Below are 13293 nucleotides of genomic sequence, written 5' to 3'. Positions count from 1 at the left end.
TGTTATGTGTTGTCACTCTGTCAGGTAATTTGCAATATTTTGCCCTACCAGAGTGGGTAACGGAAGAGGGGGATGAAAGGATTTAGGTTTTTGATGCTGCGGGTTGTCGGCCTCCCTGGTTAGCCTGTTGAGAGGTACCTCCCTTTGTTGTTTGCGTTGGGACTGGTAGGGCCGTTAATGTTGCGACCTGCCAGACTGCCATTGAGGGGCTTGAACCCGATGTGAAGGGAAACAATGGTGGTAGGAGCGAAATGAAAGTCACTGTTCTTTAGATTTCTCTAAGCCCACCACTTTTAAAGTATCCATTTTCGTCTTCATTCTCGCCATTTCATCATCGGCGTGCGAGCCGGAGAGAGTGGAGCCCGAAACAGGCAAATTCTGAAGACATAGCTTCAGAGTTGCCAATCAAAGCCATGCATGTCTATGTAAGGAGACCCCATGACAGTAACTGGGCGGCTAAAATAAATTAATCAGCTGCCACACTGATGTTCTGGTTGGAGACCATAGCGCCCTCCTGGATGATTTCCAGAAATCCTGCCTGTGTTCTTTTAACCCACTAGTCTTGGTCGTACCTTCCTAGGAGGGCTGTCGTGCTGGCTACTTTTATGGACGTAGCCGTTGTTGCAAACTTTGCGTCCCGACGAGTCCAATATTTTGCTTTCCTTATCAGGAGGTGAAGTAGCAGATTGTGATGTAGCATGGGATTTTCGTAAAGCTAATATCACAACTGAGTCAGATGGAGGGTCGGCACACAAGAACAGTGGATCTTGTTCTGGTGGTCGATACTTCTTTCGGAGCCTGGATGGTGCTGATTTTACCACAGCTGTAGTGAGGACTAATTCCATGGCTGGCTCAAGAAGACCAGGCACTAGTGGGAGAAGAGGTCTTGAGGCTATGCGTTGGTGAAGAGTTTCAAAGATCAGAGATGTCAATGAAGTGGGGACCTCTTGAAAGGTGTTGATATCATCAATTGTTGATGACCGAGGTTGAGGTAAGTCCGACAAGGTAGGAGAATAGTCTCTGGTAGAAGAGGCCATATCCCCATTGCAATGGCGGTGAGAATGTAATCTTGACCTGCAATGAGATTGGCGATGCGACCTTGAGTGATGTGATGTAGTCAAGGAACGTGAGTGTCCAAGGCGAGAGTGATGGCGTGTCCTTGAGTGTGATCTCCTAGGCGCCGGTGTGATAGGAACCTGACGAACAACAGGAAGTGGAAGGACAGGTGCCGGTAGAGCTGGTGGTAGTATTGTAAGTTGAGGTGCCGTCAGGGGAGACAGAGCTGGTTGCGCCAGATGTGGGGGCACGGTTGGAGCTGATGAGTCCAGTTGAGGAGATGCCAGAATGGGAGGAGAAGGTACCTCTACCAGAGATGGAGAGCTGGAATTAGAATCAGATGAGGAGTACAGTTTCCTACTTTTGGAGGGTTTTCACTGTTTCCGCGACATTGATAATGTACTCGACATCGACCTCCGTCATCAACGGCTGGTTTTCGATGCCGATCTGCTTCTCAATGTCGACCCCTTCTGACGTAGGTTACTCGATGCTGAATGGCTTCTTGAAGTCAACCGTCTACCTCTCAGTGACGGTGAGTAGGAATCACTTGACGTTGGCTGTCGGTGCGAAGTAGTTCTTGACGTCGCTCGATTGGTTCTTCACATTGAGCGTCATTTGTATGGCATCGAGTCAGTCAATGACGGCGAGCATGTCGTTGCTGTAACTCTTCTCGATGCCAGCCGCCTCACCGTCGACCGGGACTGATAGCGTTTTCTGCCTGAAAAACGCATCTCAGACCACCCACGTCCACTGGAGGTTGCGGGAAGAGATCTGATGGAAGAGTTACCTCTCCCTCACCCAGAGGTCCCACTGGCTTCTTGCTGTTTTCTTCTTTCTTCCCTTCCCTGCAGGGGAATCTTCTCCTTGCAATGCAGAGTTTGTCTGGAGAAGGTCTTGCAGGTTTCTCAGGAAGCAGGAACATGGCAGACAAATAATACAGACCTCGTGGGGGTCTGTTTTGGCTTTTTTCCTGCTAAAGCGAGGACGTTTGTCGAAAAGAGATGGCATTTTAAGTAGGTAAAAAGCTTCTTTCCTGTAAGGAAAACACTTCACTCAACAGAGAAAGACAAAAGACGTCGAGTGAAACAAAAAAAAACACTTAACTTTGAAGTTCTATATTAAAGAAAAAACCTAAAAAGGTCAAGTTCAATACTCCAAGGGTACTGTTAGCAGGAGCCGGAAAAAAGAACTGAGTTAACTGCCTCTGGCTGAGCATGATGGGATATTGGAGGTCTCACTGCTATTAAAAGAACAGTCACCTTTTTCTTTCCTTATTATGGCAGCCTATAAGCTACATTGCCCTTCACTTCTTCATCTCTGTTTTCTCGCATTGGAAAAAGGTTTGTGTAGGTTCTTTTTCTGTGCCCTTACAAAGGATTTTTTTCATGTACTGGGCGCATATTTCTTTACAGTCTCCAAGATTAAGAATTCTGGCCATTGTAGCCTGGTCCTTTGACTTAATAAGTTATATTGGATAAAGTGCTCTGGGTTCCCCGCAGATGAGCGGGACTATTCAATGCTCATGACTATACATGGAAATCTCCTAAGAGAGAAGGAGGCAAATACTAGAATCAAACCTATGTGTTTTCAGGGGTGCAATACAAAAATACTGGGCTGTTCTGATGATCTAGTGGTAGTAGCCTCTGATCCTAGTTTAGCACTGGTGGAATTTGAAAAGGAAGGTTTGGCATTTGGGAAACTATCTGGTTATGCATTAAATCAGCGTAAAAACAATCAGTAGTAAATAGGCTGACAAAACTAGATGATTCAAAGGTAACTATTCAGCAATATACCTGGTGGCAAACATAACAGTAGAGTTGGATCAAATTATTGAGCTGAACCTTGCCCCAGTTATTTAGAAGGGGAAGCAGGACTTTGGTAAGGTGGACAGTCTACACCTGTCTATAGTAGTTTGCTGTTAGTTTGTGAAAAGGATTATTTTGCCTAAAGTCCTGTATTTTTTTAGAGCGATACCACTGGAGATGGATAAGCACTGGCTTACAGTAATGGACGATATGATTTGCAGATTTATCTGGGCATATGGAAAGACAAAGAGGGCACTAACATTTATGACACTTCCCAGGGAGAGAAGGGAATGGGCTGTTCCAAACTTAAGGATGTATTATTGGTCTGTAGTGCTCCAATATATGTGTTCCCTAATGGGGGGCGACACGACTGATCACTTGGAGCAGCAACTGGACACTGGATATATATGAACTACTACTTTATGAAGAGGCCCCAAAAAATGTTCTTTAACATATCGAACCAACCTATTACAAGAAAGTTACATTCAAAACTCTTTTGGCAGCATTTGGGGTTTGGTCTTCTGTGAGTAAAAAGTTGGTTTTTAGGAGAGTGAATTTTTGTACCCCACTTCTAAAGAACACTGCACTTCAAGGAATCTTTCATGATGTAGTAATGTCACGCTGGTACAATTTAAGTAACACTGGTTCATGACATATTTTTTAGCCCACCTCAGGTATGTGGGGCCGGCAAAATTCATTCAAATGGTCATACAGAAAGTTATCCTATCCATTAGTGGAGAAGTGTGGCTCCATGGTTAGAGGCAGCAGACCCGGAAGCTGAGATCGGCCGTGGACCAGGGTTTGATTCCCCGCCTCGGCGGGTCTCGGGCTCTAAAATTCCACGGACTCGATAATTCTCGCTCCGGTGCCTACTCGACTCACTGGGTCACACTCTGCGACTCTGGGCAATAGCTTGCTTAATCTCCACTACGGCCCCTCGCGGCGGGATGCCTGGCTTTCACCTTGTGGATACCCTGCCGGGGTATCTCACAGGGGAATACCAGGACGGGTTCCCTAAGCAAGCGCTTAGATACCGTGTCGGTGATTTGCGCTATATAAATACACGTACATTTACATTAATTCAAATCCCAGAGAGAAATGGACAAATGACAAGAGAGGTTTTTAAGAAAAAAATATTTCTTTATATAATTTTTGAAATAGCAATCTTCATTCAATCATTAAGACAATAAACAGTTGTCAGAAAAAGGATGAAGAAAGAAGTGCTCATCTGTGAAGTGGCGTGAAAAAGTAAAGAGAGGGTAAAGAAACATTAGTATTCAAATTTAGCTACATAACATTGGTTGGAATAGGTACATATTAGGCCTGTATGTTAGGCCTGTATACATTATCACTCCACTATAGTATTCCTCAGATGGCCTCTGAGCATTAAGCAAGGGTCAAGAGGTAATATTCCAGGCCAAAGGAGGAAATTGTCAGTGTTTCGACCCATCTTCCTCCACATGTAGGTCTTCATCAAGACATGTGGACAACCGTGCAGTTAACCGGGCATTCCATCATGTGCATGTTGCCCAAGATGGATATTAATCCTATTCATAGGAACTGCGAGTGGGGAGTCCCCAAGACAGTGTTAAATATGAGAGGGGGTTTCCATGTTACTCCCAAAAATTAAGAACTGTATTCAAATTAAATGGCTGGCACTGTGAGGCACTGAGCGTGCAACTCGCCAAATGGATCTTAACATGAGCCCATGTAACAGAGGGCCTTGAACTTTAACGTGTAGGGGGAAAGGCAATCCTTCCATGTGGGGCCCAATGTCCATCCCCGTCCGAGCCATAACTTGCCGCTGTCAAGAAGAAGCTAAACATCCTCTACGCACTGGTAGGAGGGTCCAGATAAATAAGGAGTTGATCAGAAAAAAATTGATAAGTATTTACTGATATGGAATTTCCTATTTAAAAAAACTGGGGGGCCAAAAGGCTTTATCAATCAGGTGGTGAATAAAGAGAGGTGCTCAATTAGTCGGAAATATGAGGGCCTAAATCAAATATTGCAAGATGATCTTGAAAAACATAGTGATAAATTGGAACGGAAACTGGGTTTAACTGGTGGGAGTTTTTTTGAATCTTTGGAACTGGGGCGGATCCTTTTGTGTTCAGCAGTGCTGCAGACATAACAGTAAAAACATTTTTTGATCTCTATTATACACCGGCCAAAATTGCTAACTGGGGAGGGGGGCTGGGGGTTAATTGGTGTTCAGTATCCTCATTGTCAAAGTACTGAGGCAGACTTAATACACATATGTTGTCTACCTATTCACTTTTAGATATCGTAAAGAAGGATATTGTAAAAAAATTTGAACACTCCCTGAATCTAAAGTTAACATTAATGCCAGAAATAATGTTGTTGGGTGTTTTTAGCAAAAGCACTTTGGGAGCAGATCATTATTTTTTGTTTTTGTCCATGGTGGTGGCAAGAATCTGTATTTCTTCGATCTGGCAGGATCTAGCGACTTTCTCTTTTCAACAGTGGCTCGCTCGGCTACTGTTAATATTTAGTCTTTAACAGGTGAATAGGTTGAAGAGCCAAAGAAATGGGGAACTGTATTTGGGCACCAATTTATCATTGGAAAAGGAATTTATATGATTTTTAATATAGTATCCTGTAGTATACAAATTGGGGGAAAATGGAATGCACTGTTTTGGCACTTTACTAACGATGGGAGTTGTCCTGTATGCTTATAAGAATAAGGGTTGGTCATTTTTATTAAACATCATTTTTTGATGAAACATGTAATATAAAAGGGTCACTGGGTAAAAGTCGGTAACTAATGCCATCTGATAGTTGTCTGTAGATTTCGGCTTTGTAATCAGAAAGATCTTGAACCACAATTGCACCGCCTTTATCCGCGGGTTTTATAACAACCTCTTTGTTGTTACTTAAATCCGCCAAGGCCTTCTTCTCTGTTTTTGGTAAATTCAACCTCGTAAATTTACGAGGTTGAATTTACCAAAAAAAGGCCAGTGACCCTTCAAGTGATTTGGCTAACACCATCCTAAGGGTGACCCAAAAGGGTTTGGATACCGGGTTTTTGAGCAAACAGGAATTTGAGTTCCTTAATCAAAAATTTCCTAGACTGGCCACAATTTATACCTTACCTAAGGTACACAAGAACCTTAGCCAACCTCCTGGACGTCCAATAGTTTCTGGGTGTGGGTCTCTTTTAGAACCTCTTTGTCAATATGTTGACTTTTTTCTGAAGCCCATCGCACTCCGTACAAAAGCATATTTACGAGATACCACACAAGTCATTAATTTGATAGACGGGCGACCCTTTAATCCAGAAAGTTCCCTCCTAGTTACATGTGATATCGTATCACTGTATACGAGTATCCCCCAACAAGAAGCATTGGATATAATGAGAATGGCTTTAGACACTCGAACTGCCCCTCTTCAGGTCCCTACTGAGTTCATTATCCAACTATTGGAAATTGCGATGATGCAAAACTTTTTCATTTTTCAAGATCATTTTTATTTGCAGACTAGGGGCGTAGCGATGGGGGCCACCTTCGCTCCAAACCTGGCTATAATCTTCATGGATTATTTTGAAACCCAGCACATTTTTCCAGCTACCAATCCGTTTAAGGCTCATCTGCCCCTTTGGGACAGATACATAGACGACGTCCTATGTATTTGGGACGGAGATGGTGACCAACTAAAAGTATTCCATAATTGGCTCAACTCCCGAAATCCGGCGATTCAGTTCACGATGGAATCAAGCAAAGAAGTTATACCTTTCCTAGACATTTCTATTTACGCAGAATCAGATCAACTGCACACCACCTTGTTCAGGAAGCCAACTGAGCGTAATTCACTTTTACAATACCAGAGTCATCACCCTAGGGGTTTAAAAGACAACCTGCCAGTCGGCCAATTTTTCAGGATTAGGAGGAATTGCTCCACAAGAGCCGATTATTTTATAGAATCGGAGGTCTTGAGTGAACGTTTGATAGCACGGGGGTACCCAATTAGGTTGGTCAAGAGGGCAAGAAAGCGCGCGTGGTATAATCCCCGGGATTCCCTACTTAATCCAAGTGACGCCTCACGTGCTACTACTGATCGCGTTATTTGCGTTACGACCTTTTCAACTCGCAGCAACGACATCAAGAAGATCATCAATCATAACTGGCCATTGGTGGCTGATGTTATCAACCAAACAGAGTTGCCCCTTCACTCTTTTAAGAGAGCTAAAAACATAAGGGACATGGTGGTTCACTCCTTCCTTGAAGGCGAGAGCCAACCTACTCTAACGTCCCTCTGGAATTTGCCCCCTGTGATCGGCCACTATAGATGTGGTGGATGTACTGCCTGCGACACCACAGTCCAGACCAAAACATTTGACCACCGTGGACGTACGTATACCCTCAAACATTACACCAATTGTAATTCTACTGGAGTGATATACATCATCCGTTGCCCATGTAGTCAGTTGTATGTAGGTCAAACGCAACAAAAAATCAAGGCTAGAATCTCTTCCCACTGTAGTAGATTGAGATGCAAAGTGGCAGGCGCCCCCCTTGTGGACCATTGGCTCACAGCTGGCCATTTGGTCACCGACCTACGGTGGTTTGCTGTTGAAAAGGTGACTCTCGGGAGAAGGGGAGGTAACCTCCTATCCATCCTGAATACACGGGAGTCCAAATGGATGTCACTTCTGGACTCCATAAAAAACGGACTGAATGAACAGGATAGCAGTCTATCTCAACTGGCAGCGCTAGGTTGAACCATCTAATATGTCCCTTATTGGAACACCTTGACCCCAGTAACTGAGACTCTGTAGTCTACCCTTTTGAATGCTTGGGCACATACTTTTTTGAATTTTGGCCAAATGGGTTTTCATCCACCTGCGTGTGAGATGCACCCATGGTTCATGATCTTTCTTAAATTATGTGTTGCCCTCCCTCTCTAGCATGTAATCATGTCTCTTGGAATAATGGTTGAACGGGTTTTCATCCTCCTGCGTGAGAGATGCACCCCCTTTTTTCATAATAATTTCCTTAAAATATGTGATGCCACTCAATTCTGTAGTTGGGTATTTGATTAAGGAATGGGTCTACTTCCTCCTGTGTGAGAGAAGCACCTTTTGTAATAAATGACAATTCAGGTGTTGTAAATTGCAGTTGTGGTCGACATCCTCATAGATAAGACTTATCCTGTGATAATATATATTTTTTATGCGGGTCCAAACACTCCCCACGAATTTAATATCGCTGCCTTAAATTATCACCCCTCACCGCGGTAGCCTTGAGTATTTCTTCCACTTCTATGGAACCAACATTAGCCGGCCCCGCCCACAAACTCCGCATTGCTGCTTTGCGGAGTTGCTGTCCGGATTCTTGCAGACACCTCTCAGGCCTGATCCTTGCAGACGCTTTCAATGTCAATCGAATGTAAGTAAATATTTGGCGGGTGTCTCCTATCGGCTCCTCAGAGCTCCGAAATTAATCTCTATCCCGTTTTTTAGGAACCAAGGGACTACGAGCCCCGCTAACTAATCTCTATCTTCTGTGGAGCCTTGCAGTAATACACCGGCTTTGCATCCAGACGGAAAGCTCACGTACTACAATTTCTTGTGAGTAAGAGCCACAGTACGATATTGTACGGGTGTGTTTGACGCAATTTTTCAAGTATATGCACTAGCTCTTCTCTTTAATTATTTTTCCGATGGCAGGTTGGATTTGACAAACACACGCCTACCCGCCTTCGCGTTAGCAGTATCTCCAAACAGACGGCTCCTCACATTACCACGGTGACGGAGACCTCTGTTTATCTTGTTCACAATACAATCTCTTGTAAGTTCGCCAATTTTGGCCTTTAATTAATTCATGAATTCCTTGGGTCATCGATTTCTGCATTCAGTAACAAGAGTGCTTTCACTTACTCAATTTCAGCGTGTCCGAATGGTCACATTCTACTAAGAGTGCCCCACTCGTTGTTTCCTGGTGCAATAATTTTGCCAGAGTTTCGAGGTATTTAAGTATTTAAGTATTTAATTATTAATCCTATGATTACGAGAGTGGCAACAAGATCTGTTGTTCTGCTCTTGTGGCCGCCTTAACTGCTAAATAGAAGGCCCTTAGTGCTTTCTTTTACCTACCATAAGATGTGTTTTGATATAGCGCATATACAGATTTAACTGTTGACTTTCTCCTCTCCTGTTGATTTTTCGACCATTAGTGACTGACCGCGACTTAATTGCGTGGCGCCAACCCTGCGTACAGAGCCCCCTCAGGCCGTACCCCATGGTAATTAAATTTTGCTGGAATAGCTTTAAATTAATTGCTTGGTTTAGACTATTGGATAAACTGCCGTCTTTACCATGTATTAAAGTCAAAATGTTTTTCCCCACAGTGTGGCCCCTTCCCCTTCCCTGTATGACGTCCTGATGAAGACCCCGTGAAAGGACTTTACCCAGCCTGTTATTAGGGGTCGAAACGTCGACTGTTTGTTTTTTGTTGATACACCAGGCACAACCCTTACTAATTTGAATTATCATATGTGCTGGATGTTTTGGACTAATTGTGAACTGTTTGATTTTGGCCGTATTTTGGCCTCTGTATTGTCAATTCTTTGTACAGTGTCACTAACCTTGTAATAATCAGGTCACTATTTATACTGTGTTTATTTGTTTCACTATCTCCTCCTTCAGTTTTCTTTCCTCTCTCCCCCTTGTTCTTCCCCCCCCTTTGGGGCTTGTTAATATATGAAATTTTGTATTGAAACAGATTATTTTTTGTCTTCTATCCTTTGGTAATAAAACCTTATTACCAATGGAAATTTTGTTGTATGTTTTTTTCTAAACTGTTATTAATCACTTTTTAGTGTGGCCCGTTGGCATACACTACCTTTACGGGGACCCTCTCCTATACATGTATCACATAGTACCCAGGTCCCCGTGACTATATGGGTTTAACCCCCCTTTGTGTAACACTTCTAGTGCTTCAAGCCTCTAACCAAGCAAGGCCACTTAATTGAGACACTGAGGAAGACCCTGTAAAGTTCTACCTATGAGCCTTAACGGGGTTGTTGTATGGCGTTTTAGATTCCGAATGGATTTTCCCGATTCATGCCCTTATATAGGTACAATTCACATTGCCCTTATATAGGCATAGAAATAAAGCCCTTATTTAGGCATAGCCATGCTACCCAAATACAGGCATGGTTACCTCCATCCGTTCACCAAACGTCACAACAATTTATTGGAAAACCAACTTAAGCCGTTAGGGACTTCCCCTAGCTTGAATATTGATTTCTCCAATAACTCAGTTACTTTACAATGAACAACTATTCCCTAGGGGTTTATTCATGACGTTCATATGCCCGGCTTTAAGTCAAACATGGCATTCCTAAACACCTTCAAGATATAAATATACCTTCACTTGCTATAGCAAAGTACGGTGGTTCGGTGACGACCTACCTGCCCGACGCAGGTCGCTACAGCAAGTGCCGAAGGAAGCCGACTCTCCAGCTGATGCACTGATCAGGAAGCTGCCCTTCTATGCCGAGAAGTCCAGCTCCAGTGTTTCTGACTCCCCTTGCAGGGTGTTGGGAAATCGTGTCCCGAGACAGAGATACCAGACCTCCTTCATTCTAAGGTATGGAGCTGATGAAAACCTAGAGAAACCTTTGGTAGATTCTTGGCAAAACTAAACCTATGCTAAAGACCATACTTACTTCCTCCCACATTCTAGACTTAGGTTAGGTACATTGGGGTAGGCGTATTTTAGAAGCTCCAGTTGCGTATTTTAGCCCGTGTTATTTATGTATGTATTTTTATATGGCTTAGAAACCATACGATGCTATTACAGTATTATTTCATATTACTTTTTACCCTGTACACATTATACTTTGCATTCTGCATAACGATTGTAGCAGTTAACCTTTCTTCCATGAGAAAGAAGACTGTTCAATAAACCCTTTTTATTGAAATGCCTGTCTCTCTATTTCTGTGCACTCCCTGAAGAAACGACGCATGTACGATTGACTGAGTGAAATACTTATCTATTGTTTCCACAACACTGAAGACAGTTATTCCAGTCCTAGGGAAACAAAGTTGTCAGAATCTAATCCCTTCTTGTGTGTTCGAGAAAGTTTCTAGTGACCTCTGAGCTAGCTGGCACTCACAATTAAGTTTAGTATATTCGATAGAGACCTACTGACCTAAGTCCTAATTCATATCTATAGGATATACTATTCCAATGCGCAGAGCCTATTGGGAATATAGGAACTACACTACAGGGTAGGCAGCATAATGAAATAGGAATAGAAAAGTAAGCAATGGCGTAGTTATCCTAAGTAGAGTAGGTGCAGTACAAGTGAAGTCTCTGGAAAGAACTTGATCCTGCCTTGAGAGGTCAACCTAGCTAGCCCAAGTTTAGGAAAAATAAACCTAACTATTCCCAAATTTTGAAAGACCTAAAAATTTATATTTTTTTCAGAGATGCTTTCAGCACACCACTGCCCTCACAGCAACATCACTCCCTCATTGCTCCATCCCCCAATCATCAGCCTCAGGCCATAATCTCTGTTAAGATCATCTATGCCCAGACTTCTCCGATATACTTGAGATAGAATTAGATTCTACATTTCGATGTCCGCCCAGATGTTCGCCTTGACTGTGTCATTCTAATGCATTTTCATCTAACTTCATCTACTTGGAGCCTGAAACTGTACCAACTAGCCGGTTTCCAACACCACCTTGGGTTTTGAAGCGGTCACAAGGCAGCATGACTTTGCTACATACAACTCAATAAATTAGGAAATGAATAAATATGAACAGTAAATAGCCATTTAGTTCCCTCTCGCCAAGCAAGGATTTCCACCCAGTCATCGTCCCTTTCTCCATATCCCTGTGTGAGGCAGTACTAGAATGATGAGTTCGGGGGCACACAGAAGTACCTCCTTAATCTTCATGCAGCACATCAGATTTTGCACAGCCCAATGGTTTTTAAACTAGCATGTACCATTGTTTCTATTAGTTCTGATTCAGTGTTCTATGTTCACTACTTACCATTGAAGTTCTTTTCATTTTTCAGCCGCTGTCTCAGTCTCTCTCATGAATCTTTAGAAAGTGAAGGAGCCAGTAGGAGCAAGTTGGGAAAGAGATGTCAAGAGTGGACATATGGCCTTACCTGCAACATAGAGGTGAGCATAGCAGGCAGCCTTCCCCACTTTGTTTGAGATGACGCTTTTGTAGACACCAGCATGGGAATGGCTCACAGAGGAGAAGACCAGGCGATGAATATCCTTATCTGTGAAACACAAAAAAATGTCAGCAGAAGACGCCAAAGGAGGACCTCGCTTAGAGAAGGTTTTCCAATAAAATATTCTGCACTGTAGATCACTCAGCATACAGCTCTTGTTATAGAGGCACAGCAAGGATGGGACAGTCTACTGAGAAACAAATGGGCTGAGAGCCCTGCTGGGAGATACAATGGAAAGGCGACTATGAATAGAGATGAAAGATGTCCAAGTAGGGAGACGAAAGGTAGAGCCATCTTGGAATAGTAAAATGGTCCATGCTGAACAGGGTAGATAAAAGAGATAGGTACTTAATGACAGGCCTGAAATGAGAAGGTCACGAAAGGACACCACTGGGCAGAATCATGTGGGAGTGCAAAAGTGAGAAGACAGGTGATGAGGGGGTGTTGGGAAAGAAGCATATGCAAGAACAAAGTGAAAGAGAGGCATTACATGAGAGGCAGATGAGGATGAAGGAAGTCCGTCACATGGAGTTGTCTTCCCCTCTACTCTCACAAGTGGTTCTTTCCCAACACTCTCTATTTACCCCTCTCCTTTTTAGTCTCTCTCCATAAGCCTGCCCAATCGTGGTCCTTACACAACCTTGTTTTTCTGGGCCTAACGTTTAGTACCCGTTTCCCTTGTCCGCCTTCAACTGCATGGACCAGTTTTGATTGTCACAATATTGAATGACAAAATATTGCCCTGCAATATTATTGTATCCAGAACACTGAGTTCAACATTATTGTGAATTATATGTAAGTAAGTACAGATTTACCATTTGTAACTCCCCATCTATGTACTTTTAAGATACCCATATCTTCAAAGTACACAGATGTAGCAGGGCAATAAATAAAACTCAATATTGTGGTAAAACATGGAAATGTACATTATCTGAAATAAAAAGAAAGAAAGATTTAATGGGTAGTTACAGGACTAGAGAGACATGATGTGTTTGAAGGACAGGCACATTGGTAAGTTTTAGAGAAGAAAGACAATCTAAAATTTAAGGGAAATCAAGACTTATTGGAGGGAAGGAAACAAACATAGTCTGAGATCAAAGGAGAATAGAGGCATAGCAAAATAGAGAGGGAAAGAGGAATACCTGAGAACAAAGGGGAAGAGAAGCATGATAGAAGAGAACAGGAGAAAAGGGTAAGGGGCTGAGATCAAA

The 13293-nt window shown here is 43.0% G+C and overlaps 1 protein-coding gene across 4 annotated transcripts in view; it reads right to left on the bottom strand.

Annotated features, from left to right (window-relative positions):
• The window catches only part of SPEG (striated muscle enriched protein kinase), a 1484310-nt gene that overhangs the window by 523190 nt on the left and 947827 nt on the right, over nt 1-13293 (bottom strand). For all 4 annotated transcript variants that reach the window (XM_078679189.1, XM_078679190.1, XM_078679187.1 and 1 more), the window contains exon 14: nt 12011-12130. In XM_078679189.1, coding sequence (XP_078535315.1) covers nt 12011-12130 — 120 coding nt within the window. The remainder of the gene's footprint in view (nt 1-12010; nt 12131-13293) is intronic.

This window comes from Lissotriton helveticus, chromosome 3_1 (assembly GCF_964261635.1).
Source record: "Lissotriton helveticus chromosome 3_1, aLisHel1.1, whole genome shotgun sequence".
Lineage (NCBI taxonomy): Eukaryota > Metazoa > Chordata > Amphibia > Caudata > Salamandridae > Lissotriton > Lissotriton helveticus.
Note: the sequence above shows the minus strand (reverse complement) of the source record. Positions and strands in the feature narration are given on the sequence as shown.